Genomic DNA, 13,499 nt, shown 5'->3' with positions numbered 1-13,499 from the left:
ACTCTACCACAATTTACCATGAATAACAAAAAGACAGGTTACTGCAAAAACACGGAAACATACAATGGACACAAGTGGTCCAAATTTTATTTTTTATTTTAAAATTGGGAATTTCTCTCTTGAGTCGATAATGTTTTTTTTACCCAGGCTCGAAATCTTTTTCTCTCGAATCGGGAATTTCGCTTTCTGCTTGAGGGTCATATTTGAAGTAGCGAACAAAGTATACGATCTCATTAAACGGCTGCAATTCTACTTGACCAGAGAAACTCATTCTTCTTAAACCTACGGTGCAGCAAAATATGTATAAGAGAAAAAAAAAACAAAGGGCTCCACACATTTTATTCCAATTTTTTCCTCGAAATAAATAGAAAATATCCGGTGTCACGACGAAACACTAAGGGTCGATTATTTACATGAGGGCTAACCCAAACCACGGTTCTACACCATCCGTGAGCGGTCAGATCCCAAGCTTCTTCAAAACAAGCCTATGAGTAGCCTTAATCATGGCACTGCGTCAGAGGTCTCAGGGCGAGGTGTGTCGGCCGGGGGTCTGGCACTACAAATGGGGTTATCGGACCTCTCGTCGGCTCGCATTGCTCAAGGCCACATACTTTTCTGCTCGCGGAGAAATTGTTTGTGCTGGTGCAGAAGCGCTAATAATGATGGCCTACTCGGTGGCTACTTAACAGTATTGCCGTTTCCGAACAAAAAAATTATGTTTCGTAGCATTGCTTCAGAACATGTTGGCCCTTTCATGGATAGCTGATATCAGAAGCTTTCTTTTTGGTATCATTACATCAATTTCTAGACGGGAACAAATATTACGAAAAAATATGCTGTGTAACGTAAGCCCAGTCACGAACAGTTCAGTCTGTGAATGTTATCTCTGAAAAGTGAAGAAGGTGTGGGCGTCTTCTTCTCCATCGGTGTGGCCTGCCGCCTGTAATGAAATGCAACGGTAATCAAATTAAGCCCACACAGAAATGTCTCGTGTCACGCAAGTATGAATCGAACTCTCACTCGAGTGGAACTCTAGGAAGAAACTAAGCAAACTATAGGCCCTTGGGATGAGTTACTCGCCATAAGGGAATTAGCGTCGCGGGGATGGAGCACAGAAAAGTTGGGAAAATATTTGCAACTTGAAGTGGAAAATGACTTTCAATTGCGCCTGTTCGTCTGCTTTGTGTCTCTCGTGTTCCTGTCTGTTAGTCTGCCTTGAGTTTGGCCTGCGTACCTGTCTGGTAGGTTTTCTAGACTCTGACCTTTGCCTTTCAGTAGGACTGGGTAGAGTTTGTTGTATGTCTACGCCTGTGTCCGTCCACCTTGCATCGATCGCGTGTCTGTCTGTCTGTCTGTCTGTCGGTATGCTCAGTGTCTGGTGCGTGTTGGTCTGGCTTAAGTCTGTATGTCTGACTGACTGACTGACTGAAAAACTGTGTCTGTCTTTCAGCCCATCTAGAGTCTGTTGTACGTCTGGCTGCCGGTCTGTTTGTCCGCCTATTGTCTGTGGCATATCTTTCTGGCTGTCAGTCTGCCTGTCCGTCGGTCTGCCTCGAGTCTGCAGTCTTAATGTTCTTGTCTTCTTGCTATTTTCTCAACATACCTTACATCCAGCACTCTCCGCCATTGAAGTTATCTTTTTTAAGTACTCCCGCATTTGTTCCGGTTTTAAATCCAACATAAACCTATGAGCATACAGAAAGTACACCGTATTACTCCTAATACATTCACGTCACTCATAACTTGAAAACTTCAGATGTAACGCACTTACTTGGTTGTTTCAGTAATAATAACCGCTTCGTCAGAAAAAATCTCTTTCACATCGGGGGTCAGTAGGTGTACCATGCTGAAAGTAAAAATACTCGCAATGACTTATGGGATTATGCGTAACCAGACATGAAGGGGCATACTTTACTTACAAGAGCCGCGTCCCGGTTTCAGCACGTTGAAACGTCAAGGCTACAGTTTCAAATCTGTTATTAACAATCCACTTCAATGTTTTCCAATCCTAACATTCACACCCTTCCTTGGTTTATCATTGTGTATTTCATTTGTATTTCATCTCATGCCGGGCATTATCTTGAATTATTATATGGCTGTGTCTGACAAGGACTGGGAACTACCGAATTCGCAAATTTGATTGGCTGAAATAAATATTGAAAGCGGTCTAGATTTTCCCATCAAGACCGGCATCTAAACCGGTCTAGAAAAAAAAGGTACAAAGAAAGCAAAAAATTGGCATATAAGACAGCCATATAATAAACATCTTATTAAGCGAGCTAGGTCGGTCTGTTTGGGAGAATCTTGACCTCGGTCGCTGGTGCAGACCTCACTGCGTTTGGTCTGTACTGGCGACCTCGGTCAAGATTTTCCCATACAGACCTCCCGCTCGGTTAATAAGAACTAAGTATTTTAAACGCTGAAAAGAGCGCAAAAAATCAGCCCAAAATGTTGAAAGGTGACTCTTTGGTTACCCCGTCATCACGTACCTGTTTGAAAAATAAATGACGTCAAATAGCTTGTTGTATTTGCTTTTCTTGGAGAGATCCGGAACACAATTCAACGGCAGAAAAGTGACTGTGGTACCAGGACACCTCATGTACCCTGTAAAATGGGAAAAAAATATAAGTTACAGACCTGATGTAGGAGCGGGACTGATGCAGTTGATGGCGCTTGCCTCTCTTCAATACAGCCTTGGTTCGATTTGCGAACCCGGTTCCCAACCTTATTTCCAGGGCCTTTCCCTTACCTGGGGTGGGGTCATGTAAGAGAAGAGAGCCTGGGAACAAGGTCACCCGGCTCACATTAAGGTTAAGTCTGTTGTCGGTCTCGCGTTTCTACTCCGAAGGTTTTTCTTTGAATCTTTCGTTTTTCCTTCCTTCCATAACAAAAATAACAACAACATTCCGAGTCCGTAGTTAAGTTAGGAACAGTGGTCCCTTGCGTTTTGAGATCTTCACCAGTCGCTTAGCACGGTTTCTGCGAACCGCCTAGGGAGTACTGTGATTCGAAACAACCAGAACAACGATAACAGGACGTCTGTAACACTAAGTCCTATAATTACCTTGTGTCGGATGCACATTTTCTTGAGGCGTGTCTTCGTCTTTCGTACTTCCCACTTGATCTGATTCTACTTCTTCTTCCTGAATTTCCTGTAAAGTAGCCATCTCTTTCTTTCCTTTCTTTTCGTCATCAATTTTTGGAGCGATATATTTTTCTCCTGTTAATATTTCATGCATGAAGGCCGTGATGTTGTATTCAGAGACGTTTGTTGCTGTCTGATACAAAAAGAGAACATTTAGAGACAGCACACGCCGGGTGTTTTCAAAGGATGGGTCCGTACAGGTCATCTCAAAGGTCTAAATTTGCCATCTTTATTTCATACTCAACGCTTTCCAACTTGTTGATCCTTACGGAATACAAAAACGCTTGCTCTATATGAAGCAGTTCATGGCCGAAGTCATCATCGAGTTCTCTGTTTTCAGTGAAACGGAGTGCGAACTCCGAAGGTCTGATATTCAATTAGTCATATTTATGAGGATGGCAATGCGACAATGACGGTGTACTAAATCATACTGATACCAGCAAACCAAGGTGCAACAAGACCAAGTAATTTCAAACTGAGTGGCTGAAGTAATCTGGTACTATATTAGTCTTAATCTACTTCGCTCCGTGATTGGTTAAGAAAACTCGTGCCACCTTATAAATCAATCAGATGCAAAACTAAAATCAATCACGAGTTGGTCAGCCGCGTTTTCCCGCGCTTTAGGCAGTTTGCTTGTCTTAACTCTGAGTTCTCAGTGGCTCTCGTCAAAATCTCCCTTAGGCCGCGCGATTACATAAGTTTTTATGACACTCAGTTGGAACGTGCAATATCAACACGTAACCATTCGACCTTATCGCCTGACGGTTACGAGTCGACGGGTCACAATGTACAATTGATACTGGGGAAAGTAACCGTTCAAGTCGCTCGTGAGTCATCTTGCCCGAAGTCATGTCGCCCGGAAGCTGAGTCATGTCGCCCGAAATTTTAGTCATGTCGCCCGGGTCTCGAAAATGTCTGCGCTACAACCCCAAAAGCTATTGTGGGTAGTTTTCAGGTCACGGTTCCTTGACGTCGACATTTCAGGAAAATTTTTGAAAACATCACTTTAAGAGTTAGAATGTGTGGTGAATGTATTATTTAATTGACTTATCAAAATTCACCAAGAGAAAATCTCTTAAATTCATTGTTTACCCGATACCCAGATTACCTTTCGAGATGGCCGCATGCTCTTTTGTTCTTTTTCCGACAACTTTTTCTCGAAACACCTGTATAAAATGGGTACATAAATATAAGCGACCCAAGAAGTTCACTTACTTTAACATGCTGTCCATTGGAAGTTTGGAAAAGAGATTCCTCTTCACTTTCAGTACCAAAAGCTAAATAAGGACTGTTGATTATGTCTCCCCAGTAGCCTCTGCGAGCAACTCTCTCTCCATCCTGACAAATGAAGAAAGAGAGTAATTCTTTTTACAAACTAAGTTGAATTATACCATTTAAAATTTACTGGAGGAAGGACGCTAAGATGACGTCACTATTAATATTTTGCTTTTTATCATAACACAAACAGACTCTATGGGCTGGTCATTTCAACGAGGTCTCACCCAAACCCGCAGTTTCACGCAAGCAATGGGCTCCAGGTATTCTCTATTAGAGGATTGGTTTAATTAAATAAATGTCTCTCCACTGTAAGCTTCCGGCCCTTTTGACACTGTTCGCAAAAATAGATGTTCAGGTAAAAAGTCTGGCTAAATAAAAGATAGTTTAGAACGCGGTTTAGGTAAACAACGGCTCAACTTTGTTTAAATAACCGGCCCGACATTGCGGTGGGTCTGTTCAACAAATAGATTCTATGTTGCCAAGGGTTTGTTCAGAAATAAATCAAAGATGTCGTGCGCCGCTGTTTTTACCTTTTTAATGATGATACCAGAAGCCAAAGTCCTGTTGGTTACTTCATAAGTGGAGTCACTACGTAACTCAAACGCTACGCCCTGTTCACGCCAGTTCTTATACTCACGGCTATTAATAATTGATGCCTGAAAGTAATACGATAGAAGCAATAGAGAGATTTAGCATGGTGTTTAAGCGAAACAGCAAAGGTCAGCTTGTCCTTTCATGTTTCACGTGAAATGGCGTGAGCCTTGCTGCTTTAGCTTCGTGTGAGCTTACGGTGGATTTGAAGGCTTGAAGAAATCTTAAGTACACGACAAAAGCGAAACAGGTTACTAGTAAGAGAGACTTAGTACTGCGTTTACGTGAACGGCAAGAGTGACCACGTGATTTTGTTTTTCCCGCCACTTTTTTCACGTTTGCCGGCTGCACTTTGCTGTTTCTACGTGAAAACACCGGTTTGGCGTTTCCCGCGTACGTAAGATTTTCTTCACTTTTTCTCTCAGAGAGTAGAAGTTAATTGCCAGAAAAAGTGCACCAAAACTATTCCTTGTAAGTCATACAAGGGCGCCTTCAAATCCACCCGGACGTTAGCTCACGCAAAGCTGAAGCAGCAAGGTTCACGCTATTTTGTGTGAAACGTGAAAGGGCACGCTGACGTTTGCCGCGTGGTCACTGTTGCAGTTCACGTTTCACGTAAACACGGTGCTAAGTCTCTAATATATTTGGATGGCTCGCTTACTCAACCAGTTTTGGTTTTCCTTTTTCCTTTTTCCTTTTCCCGAGGATTTTACTAGTTTTTACTGAGTTCCGAATTGCAGCAGGTAATTTTTCATTTTTTTCATAAAAGTGCAATATCACAGCCAATGAGAACTCGAAGTAGAAACAAGCAAGTTGTCTGAAACGCGGGAAAAACGCGATCGACTGCGCCGCGATCGGTTTTAAGTTTTGAATCTGATTGGATGAGAGAGTGGCGCAAGTTTTATGGACCAATAACGAGAATAAAAGATTCACAGCAACTTTGTTCGACGCAGAAAATGATTCAAAAGTTAGAAACATCAATTTTAGCCTCAGAGGCACTTGAGAAAATTCCACACATCCGAGCATTAAGCCAGGGGCAATTAAATTACACAGTGGAGCCAAACTCACTTTCCTCTCGTGTAAAGAGGAATTGCAGTGTGATTAGCAACCACTAAATTGCCACAGCTGGCAATACCAGACAATTTACCTTTTTGGACAATTTCATACTGTAGTCCCAGTCGTAGATATTCTCCCTAGAGTCATAGCGAACAGCAAGGTACTGCCTCAACCTCTCATCCCTGCAAAAAAAAAAAAAAAAAAAACATCATCAACTAACATCAGATCATCATAAAATGCTGTGAGAGATAGCACTATTAACTCTTTAACTCCCAAGATCTGATTGTTAATTCTCTCCTCTAGCCGCTAAACATTTCCTTGTAAATTGTAACAAGAATCTGGGGTTAGATCAAGATAAGGGTTAAAGATTATCCAGAGGACGGCAAATTATAAGCTTTTGTATTTAGTAAGTTATGATTCTCATTCCTCTTTGCCGACAAGATTTGTTTTCACTTTAATTTTCCAACGAGATACAACCCTTGGTGACTCAAAAGAAAGTTGTTTGTTGTTTCATCACGAGGAGGGATCAAAGAGAGATCCCATTCTTCAATGAGGAATAAAACCTTGCGCCTTTCAATTTCAAGGCCCTATGCTCAACCACTAAGCTACAGAGAGTTTGTTGGCAGGGAAGGTCATTATCTAGGTTCACATGTGACAACCATAAGACATACAATTGAGACTTAAGCAGTTGTGCGTAAAACGATTTAGAAAGATGGTAAATTTTTATCTAGGTACTCAAAGGCAGAGAGTTGTGAGCCAAGAAAAAAACAAGCTGCATTTGAGAACTTATCAGCATCTATGCCAAAGCAGATAATGTGCAAGTTTCTTTCGTTTAGTTGTTCACCCTAAAACAAGAATGTAAAATAAATCGAAGCCTAAACCTTACCAGTGTCTGCAGATGTCAAAGATTTTGGGATCAGAATTTCTCCAGAATTTAAAGATGCTTTCCAACTGGTCTCTTTCTTTAAACTAGACAAAACAACCAGAAATGAGTTGCAATCCAAGTTTTTGACATTGGTACTATACATATTTTAACTACTTTATGACTTAAGAGTGATTGGTTACCTTAATGGGTAACCATTCTACAAAAAGAGGAAAATCTTGCAGCTAGTAGACAACTTATCAGTAATGTGTGAAAGTTATCCTTGCAGTAATGAACCCGACTTATGTAGTAGTGGAAATAAAACCTGAAAAAAATTCAGGCCCCGGGATTTGAACCCATGACCTTTGCAGTAGTGCTTTAATATATTTCATGAAACTGCAGTATACATAATTATATGTGATTTTCATATATTCAAAATCATTACTCTATCAGGAAAATATTCATACCAGGAAGTTTGCAACTCGCAAAATATAAAATTCTTCTCTGTAAAGACAGGAAAATTATTTCTCACCGAAAGTGCAAGTGACTCCCTTTCAGAGAATGAGTTGTAGGGATAGATTAAAAAATTATAATCAAATCTAATCAAATAAAGGGCAGATAATTCTCTGCACACAAAAGACAAAGGAACAAAATGCCTGGAAAATCTGATTATGGTTTGTCTCATTGCCCATAATGTTGATCTACATGTAAACAGTCACATAACTATCAAAGGTTGAGATTTTTCCCTTATGGCTACCAGCAATAGCAGCTGACCATGAAACACTAAAACAGTGGTGTTGTGGGCAGTTGCTGGCACATGAGAGAGAGCCACATTCAACAGGAGGAGTAAAGTCTCACCTTTCTGGTCTACAAAGTACTGTAATCACATGATTACTAACAGTCCTAAGATAGAATAAAATTATTTTAATAGCAACCTTCAGCTGGGAAAAGTTGAACACTGGAAGGTGAGCTTCAAGGTAATCAGAATCAGTTACCATTCTGGAAGAAAACATATCAAACCCAACAGTTTACACCTTCAACACAAATTAATATAAATATGATTTCGTTGCTACTATTCTTTTAATACATGGTACAACAACCTAGACATTTCTCAATGGCTCCTTTTCAGTCACTTTCAAGGGAATTAAAATTATGATGATAATTATGCAAAACAGAGTTATGATAAATATGATAATTATGCAAAGGAGAGTTCTAATGACTATGATAATTATGCAAAGCAGAGTTCTAAAAAAGAGTGTTACTTGATAAATTCAGATGACTTTTGCTGCAAGTAATCACTGGCTTGTGGTCTCACAAGACTATTCCCAAACAGTTCAAGAAATAACTCTGTCTTTTCTGAAATAAAAAGGGAAAATCTACTAAATTTATTGTAAGGCAATAATTATTTCATTCCCTTGTCTACCATTAAAATATTCCAGTTAGTTAAATCAAAACTCTTAAGATAAATTCAAATACCTTTAATAGCTACTGTACAGGGAGTTGATTGTCAGTACTAGTTAAATTTTTGAAAATTTCAAAGACTGTTTATGAATAAAACATATTTCAAAATAATTTTTATTTCTGATAACATTCAGTAGCACTCAAAAACACTTATTTTTGCAACTTCCAACCTTTTACAGCAGTACGAATTAAAAAGGAAATATAACAAGTCACTGAGGTTATAGGGTAATTGGGTTGCATCAGCTGAGTTGATAACATACTTTGGCCACTGTGAAGGGTTTCTAAAGTTGACGTCCCAAGTGTTAGCCTTTTATTCACCCCGATAAAGAGCTACAGCTATGAACATTAGCTTTAGTAACTCTTTACAATTGCCAATTTATGATATCAACTCAGTTGATAAAACCAAATTATCTTCATTTGTCAAACTCCCCCACCCACACAGCCCAGAGTTTCTTTAGAGACTTGCTGCTCTTTATTCAAAGATTATAGTCTATTCAGTCATACTTTCAGTAAGCAATCAGCAAAACAAAAAATGCAAATGAAAGCAAGCAGGATGCAGAAGTCTATCTCCTTCCGATTCCCCTTTCCTTTGTAAGTTTTCACACTAGACGAGGGCTCAGAGCAGGCTGCTGTACATTTTATAAAACTGTGATCTATTGTTCACCTTGCAGGCCAAGCTTTTTCTTGGGTTCCAATGCAATTGACAAAAGCAGAAGATGTCTTGCATAAAGTTCAAGATTATTCTCAACCACAAAGATCTGTTGAGTGAATCAGAGAGAGAGAAGAAGAAATTATCAAAAAGTTGGTGAGTACGTTGATCTCTAATTAATCGATTTTTATGCTTGCAATGAAGATACAATTGAGAAATTTCATATGAAATTACAGCCATAAAATGTAATCCCTATCTGATCAAAACATAAGGAATGTATCTTTATCATAAACTAAACTCACACAGAGCTCTCTCTTTACATGTCTGTATGAATGCACAATGGTCTTTAAAATGTGGCGACAGTCACCTGCTCCTATCAGAAGAATATTACATTTTCCTAGGAGTAAAAGATCAAAATTTAAACAAACCATAAAACTTAACAATACTGATAATCTCCTTAATCAACAATCTTAATGAAAAAATTCCTCTCAAAATCCTGTCGATTGATCAGTATTGATAGTGTATTAATAAATAACACCAGTTAATAATAAATAGTGTAGTAGCAATACCCTCATGTACTTTAGGGGGAAGTTCCATGTTAACCATTTTGAGGAAACATGGTTTATTAAAACTGATGAAGATATAGGGGGTGGGGGGGGGGTAGGGTTAGGGCAAGGGGGGGAAAGGGAATTTTAAAAAGAATTGTTAAAAAAATCTTGCTGAATGAACAACCAAAAGGTGCCCAAAAAAAATTATAAATGCTTCATTACCATGGAGACACATTTAATTACCTTGTTTGTTGGAAGCATCTGGCTCTGAAATGTTCAATCCTTTTAATTTGGATGCTAAAGCTGTGGGTTACGAAAAAAATTTATATAATAATATATTGTATATTAATTATGCAAATTTATAGTATATATTAAAATCCCCTGAAGAGTGAGTTCATAACAAAACAGGCTTGTGGGGATAAAAGTATGGTCTCTGTGTTTTTCTTTCTCAATATATGTCATGCACTACTTTTATGTTTCATGCATTGTAACAGGGGTTTCATTAAGGGCCGGGCACCGGCAAAATTGACCGGTTGTAAGGATGGTTTTGCCCACCTGGTTTACAATCTGGAGGAAGGTTTATCTGATTAAGAAGTTTAGTTCAAAAAGTTTTGCCTGCCTGTGAAAACCAGTTACCCTCCTGCTGAAAAAATTAATGAAACCCCTGTATGAAAACATCGAAACACAGACTTCCTATACATACATATACATATATATCCTCTATACAGGTAACATGATCGAGGTATCTTTCTGCTGATCAGTTGGTTTGGAATCTTAACATATGATACAATGTAGAGATCGTCTATTACATTTCAGTAAAGTTCATTTGTTCATAGGCTGCACTTTGTCACTTTTTTATTCTCACATATTTTGATCTCATCTGTGATGCTTTTCTATGGGGGACATTTGAATTTGTGGTATTACAATGTTGGATAATTTTTTGTGGTATTGTGGGGTTTTTTTTTTGTGGGATCCAGGGATCAATCAAACGTCTGACGAGAAAAAAACACCCGTGCAAATTACACTTCCTTTTAAGGACCAAACATCAGCAAATTCCGTACGAAGGCAACTTGGCAACCTAAGCTGAAAAATTGGAACTGACATTTCTCCTGTGTACACTAACAGAAAGATCAGATATGAGTTAAAACCAACGGAAAAGAAGCCCAACATCATCAATCAGCAGCGCGTTGTGTATTATTTTAAGTGTGGTCTGTGGGATGCAGACTATGTTGGCTACACATGCCGGCACCTCTACCAACATGCTGAAGAACACAAAGCATCTCAGTCTTCAATCGGGAACCACATTAAAGAGCGGCATGGGCATACCCCAAGTGATTTACATCACAGTTTCAAAATCCTGAAGAAATGCAGAAGTAAACTGGACTGCCTAATTTACGAGATGCTTTTTATAAAAGAAATTAAGCCAAGCTTGAACAAACAGTCAGACTCAATCCGCACAAAGCTATTTTTATAATAATAATTTACCGTATCTTCATATAATTTATAGTTTTACTTTCGTCAACTCTCATATTAATTTATTCGTATTGTCTCCTTTGCAATTTTATCACTTCTATTTTATGCCTAGCGTTTACATATTTTCATATTTTATCGCCTTTATCATTCCCATGTCTTGAATTTAGTACATATATGTAAAAATTTTCCTTCTCATCAGCTTGAAAATTACCTCAGCGAGGTCGAAACGTCATTCAAAATTATTATCACTAATTTTTATCTTGAGATGCTAAAAAAGCAGGTACATGAAAAATCTTAACCCTTTACATTTCAATATCAGTGTGCATATTCCCCATACTGTTCAATATGCATTACCTATGGCACTGACAACCAGAATTTACTCACCAACAAGAGCTTCTATAGTTGTTGATCATTTCTTTTATTCTCATGACCTTACTGTTTGACTCAGCAGTTATAGTGTAAGGAGAAATTAGAAGCAAGTCACTCCTAAGGTTATAAGGTTAAGCAAGCCGGCACAGCAATCAGGGTTGTCATGGAAATAGCAGCATTGGCAACCCTTTGCACATTTCATGGCGTTCACAGCTATGCTTGAATTTTACAATTTTCTTTGCACCCCTAATAGTGCTTTACTTTCTACCAACGCTAATTATTTGTCCCAATCATTATGTTAATTCACTTTCCTATCGGATCTACAAGCAAAAAAAATGAAGCTTCTAGAGTAGTGGAGATGAGCTTTCTGGCATGATAATAAACTGAAACAAAACTTACACTGATATCTGCCTTGTAGATCGAGAGCTGGGCTAAATCCCCACCACGTAATTGCACCAAATCCGTCTGCCATTACAGTGTCAAATTAAAGAGATCTAAAGAAACACCTTTCAAACATTTTAGAAATCTGCATGAAAGTCCGCCATTTTTGCAATCGTCCGATTGGGGCTTGGGTACCGTGTTAGTACGCTTGGGCCGGTTTTCAAGATGGCTGCCTTGGCGAAAAACATCTCCTCCCGAAACTTGCGACAATTTGCCGTGGTAAGAGGTCAAAATGAATATAAAATTATTTAAGTTTGGTAGTATTACCTTTATCATCACACTTTTGCTATTTCTTTTAATTTTCAAGGTCCAAGTTTTTTTTGTTTGTTAGATTTATATAATGATATGAAGTATATTGACTCGATTCCAAAATTATACTAGGCGTCCTTCGAATGCTTGATTCTCTCATTTCACTGATATTTATAAATTTTTCAGCGGTTTCCAACAGCATTGTGGAGGTTGACATCCAGTAGCTCAACAACCGACGGCAGTGATCCCCCTCACGTGGTCAATTCTAGTTCACCGACCGGTATGAAAGTTCTTCAATGATATAGGCAAATTGATTTAAATTCTAAATACGTTTTCCCCTTCAGATATGGCTCTTCTAGTTACTAGCTGGTCGAATTTCTCTCCTTATAACCTCGGCCATTTTCTGCTGCAATTTTTTTATTTTCATCAAGTGCCATGCAGTGCATGATGATATAAGATTCTACAGTAATCTTGCCGTTTGTCTGACTATTTGGAGGGATTGACTGAATCTTACTGTCTGACTGTTGGAATCCTCTTACCTTGACTGTGTAATCAATAGAATGATTGTGTAACCCACCCAAACCACCAACTGAATGACTGACTTACCTACTTTAAGCTGACTGTCCAACTGATTGAATGATTAATTGACTTACAAACTGATTGCTGGATTGATTGACTGGGTGGGGTATTGTGACTGACTGACTGACAGACTAACTAACAGGATGACAGAGAGACTGACTGACAGGTTCACTAACTCACTGGCCTAATGGCAGACACACAGTCCAACTGATCAATTTCTTAATTGATTGATTGACTGACTGACAGGCTGACGTAATGACTTACTGACCAACTGACAGGCTGAGTTAAAGACTTACTGCCTGACTAACCAATGGACCAAATGATTTTTTCAATAAAAATTATTTTACGGAATCACTGCTATTTTATTTTCCTTATGTTTTTTGTAGAAATCAAAGAAGAAGTCACAGACATAAGCACTTACAAAGTGAAAGAATACTATTCATATGATGAATATTCATTCTATGATTTGGAGAATGTCATTGATGCTACAGGAAAGAGGCAAATGCAGCCAAATCCAATGGAGAAGTACACTCACACTAACCCATGGACAACGTAGGAAATGGCTACAGGTGGTGCAACTCATGAAAAAAATGTTGCTTCCTTCTCAATCTCTCTCAGAAGTACGCTTACAAACTGTTGTTCTGAGTTACTTTTTATGGCACAAACAGTTCAAGATTTAATTTGTAGCTCACTTGAGGGGATCATAGTTATTCCTTGAATAAATTTCAAACTCTCAGCAACATTGCATTTTAAGAGTGACTTTATGAAAGTTAAAGTAAATTGTTAACAAATCTCGTC

General features: G+C 38.7%; 2 protein-coding genes across 2 annotated transcripts; one reads left to right on the top strand and one right to left on the bottom strand.

Annotated features, from left to right (window-relative positions):
- Positions 1-50: 50 nt before the first annotated feature.
- Positions 51-12,007, bottom strand: LOC111323395 (dynein axonemal assembly factor 3-like). Its single transcript, XM_022926721.2, has 15 exons — positions 11,832-12,007; positions 9,834-9,893; positions 9,345-9,439; positions 9,058-9,151; positions 8,195-8,288; positions 7,868-7,931; positions 6,957-7,039; positions 6,162-6,252; positions 4,954-5,079; positions 4,361-4,483; positions 3,065-3,278; positions 2,490-2,604; positions 1,772-1,846; positions 1,604-1,685; positions 51-940 (listed from the first exon to the last, which is right to left on the bottom strand). The coding sequence occupies exons 1-15, from the start codon at positions 11,902-11,904 to the stop codon at positions 881-883; spliced, it is 1,449 nt and encodes a 482-aa protein (XP_022782456.2). The 5' UTR covers positions 11,905-12,007; the 3' UTR covers positions 51-880.
- Positions 12,004-13,437, top strand: LOC111323396 (uncharacterized). The gene is made up of 3 exons (XM_022926722.2): positions 12,004-12,092; positions 12,309-12,402; positions 13,088-13,437. Exons 1-3 carry the CDS (start codon positions 12,039-12,041, stop codon positions 13,255-13,257), a joined length of 318 nt encoding a protein of 105 aa, XP_022782457.1. The 5' UTR covers positions 12,004-12,038; the 3' UTR covers positions 13,258-13,437.
- The last annotated feature ends 62 nt before the right edge of the window (positions 13,438-13,499 follow it).

Source organism: Stylophora pistillata, chromosome 3, assembly GCF_964205215.1.
Source record: "Stylophora pistillata chromosome 3, jaStyPist1.2, whole genome shotgun sequence".
Taxonomy (NCBI): domain Eukaryota; kingdom Metazoa; phylum Cnidaria; class Anthozoa; order Scleractinia; family Pocilloporidae; genus Stylophora; species Stylophora pistillata.
Note: the sequence above shows the minus strand (reverse complement) of the source record. Positions and strands in the feature narration are given on the sequence as shown.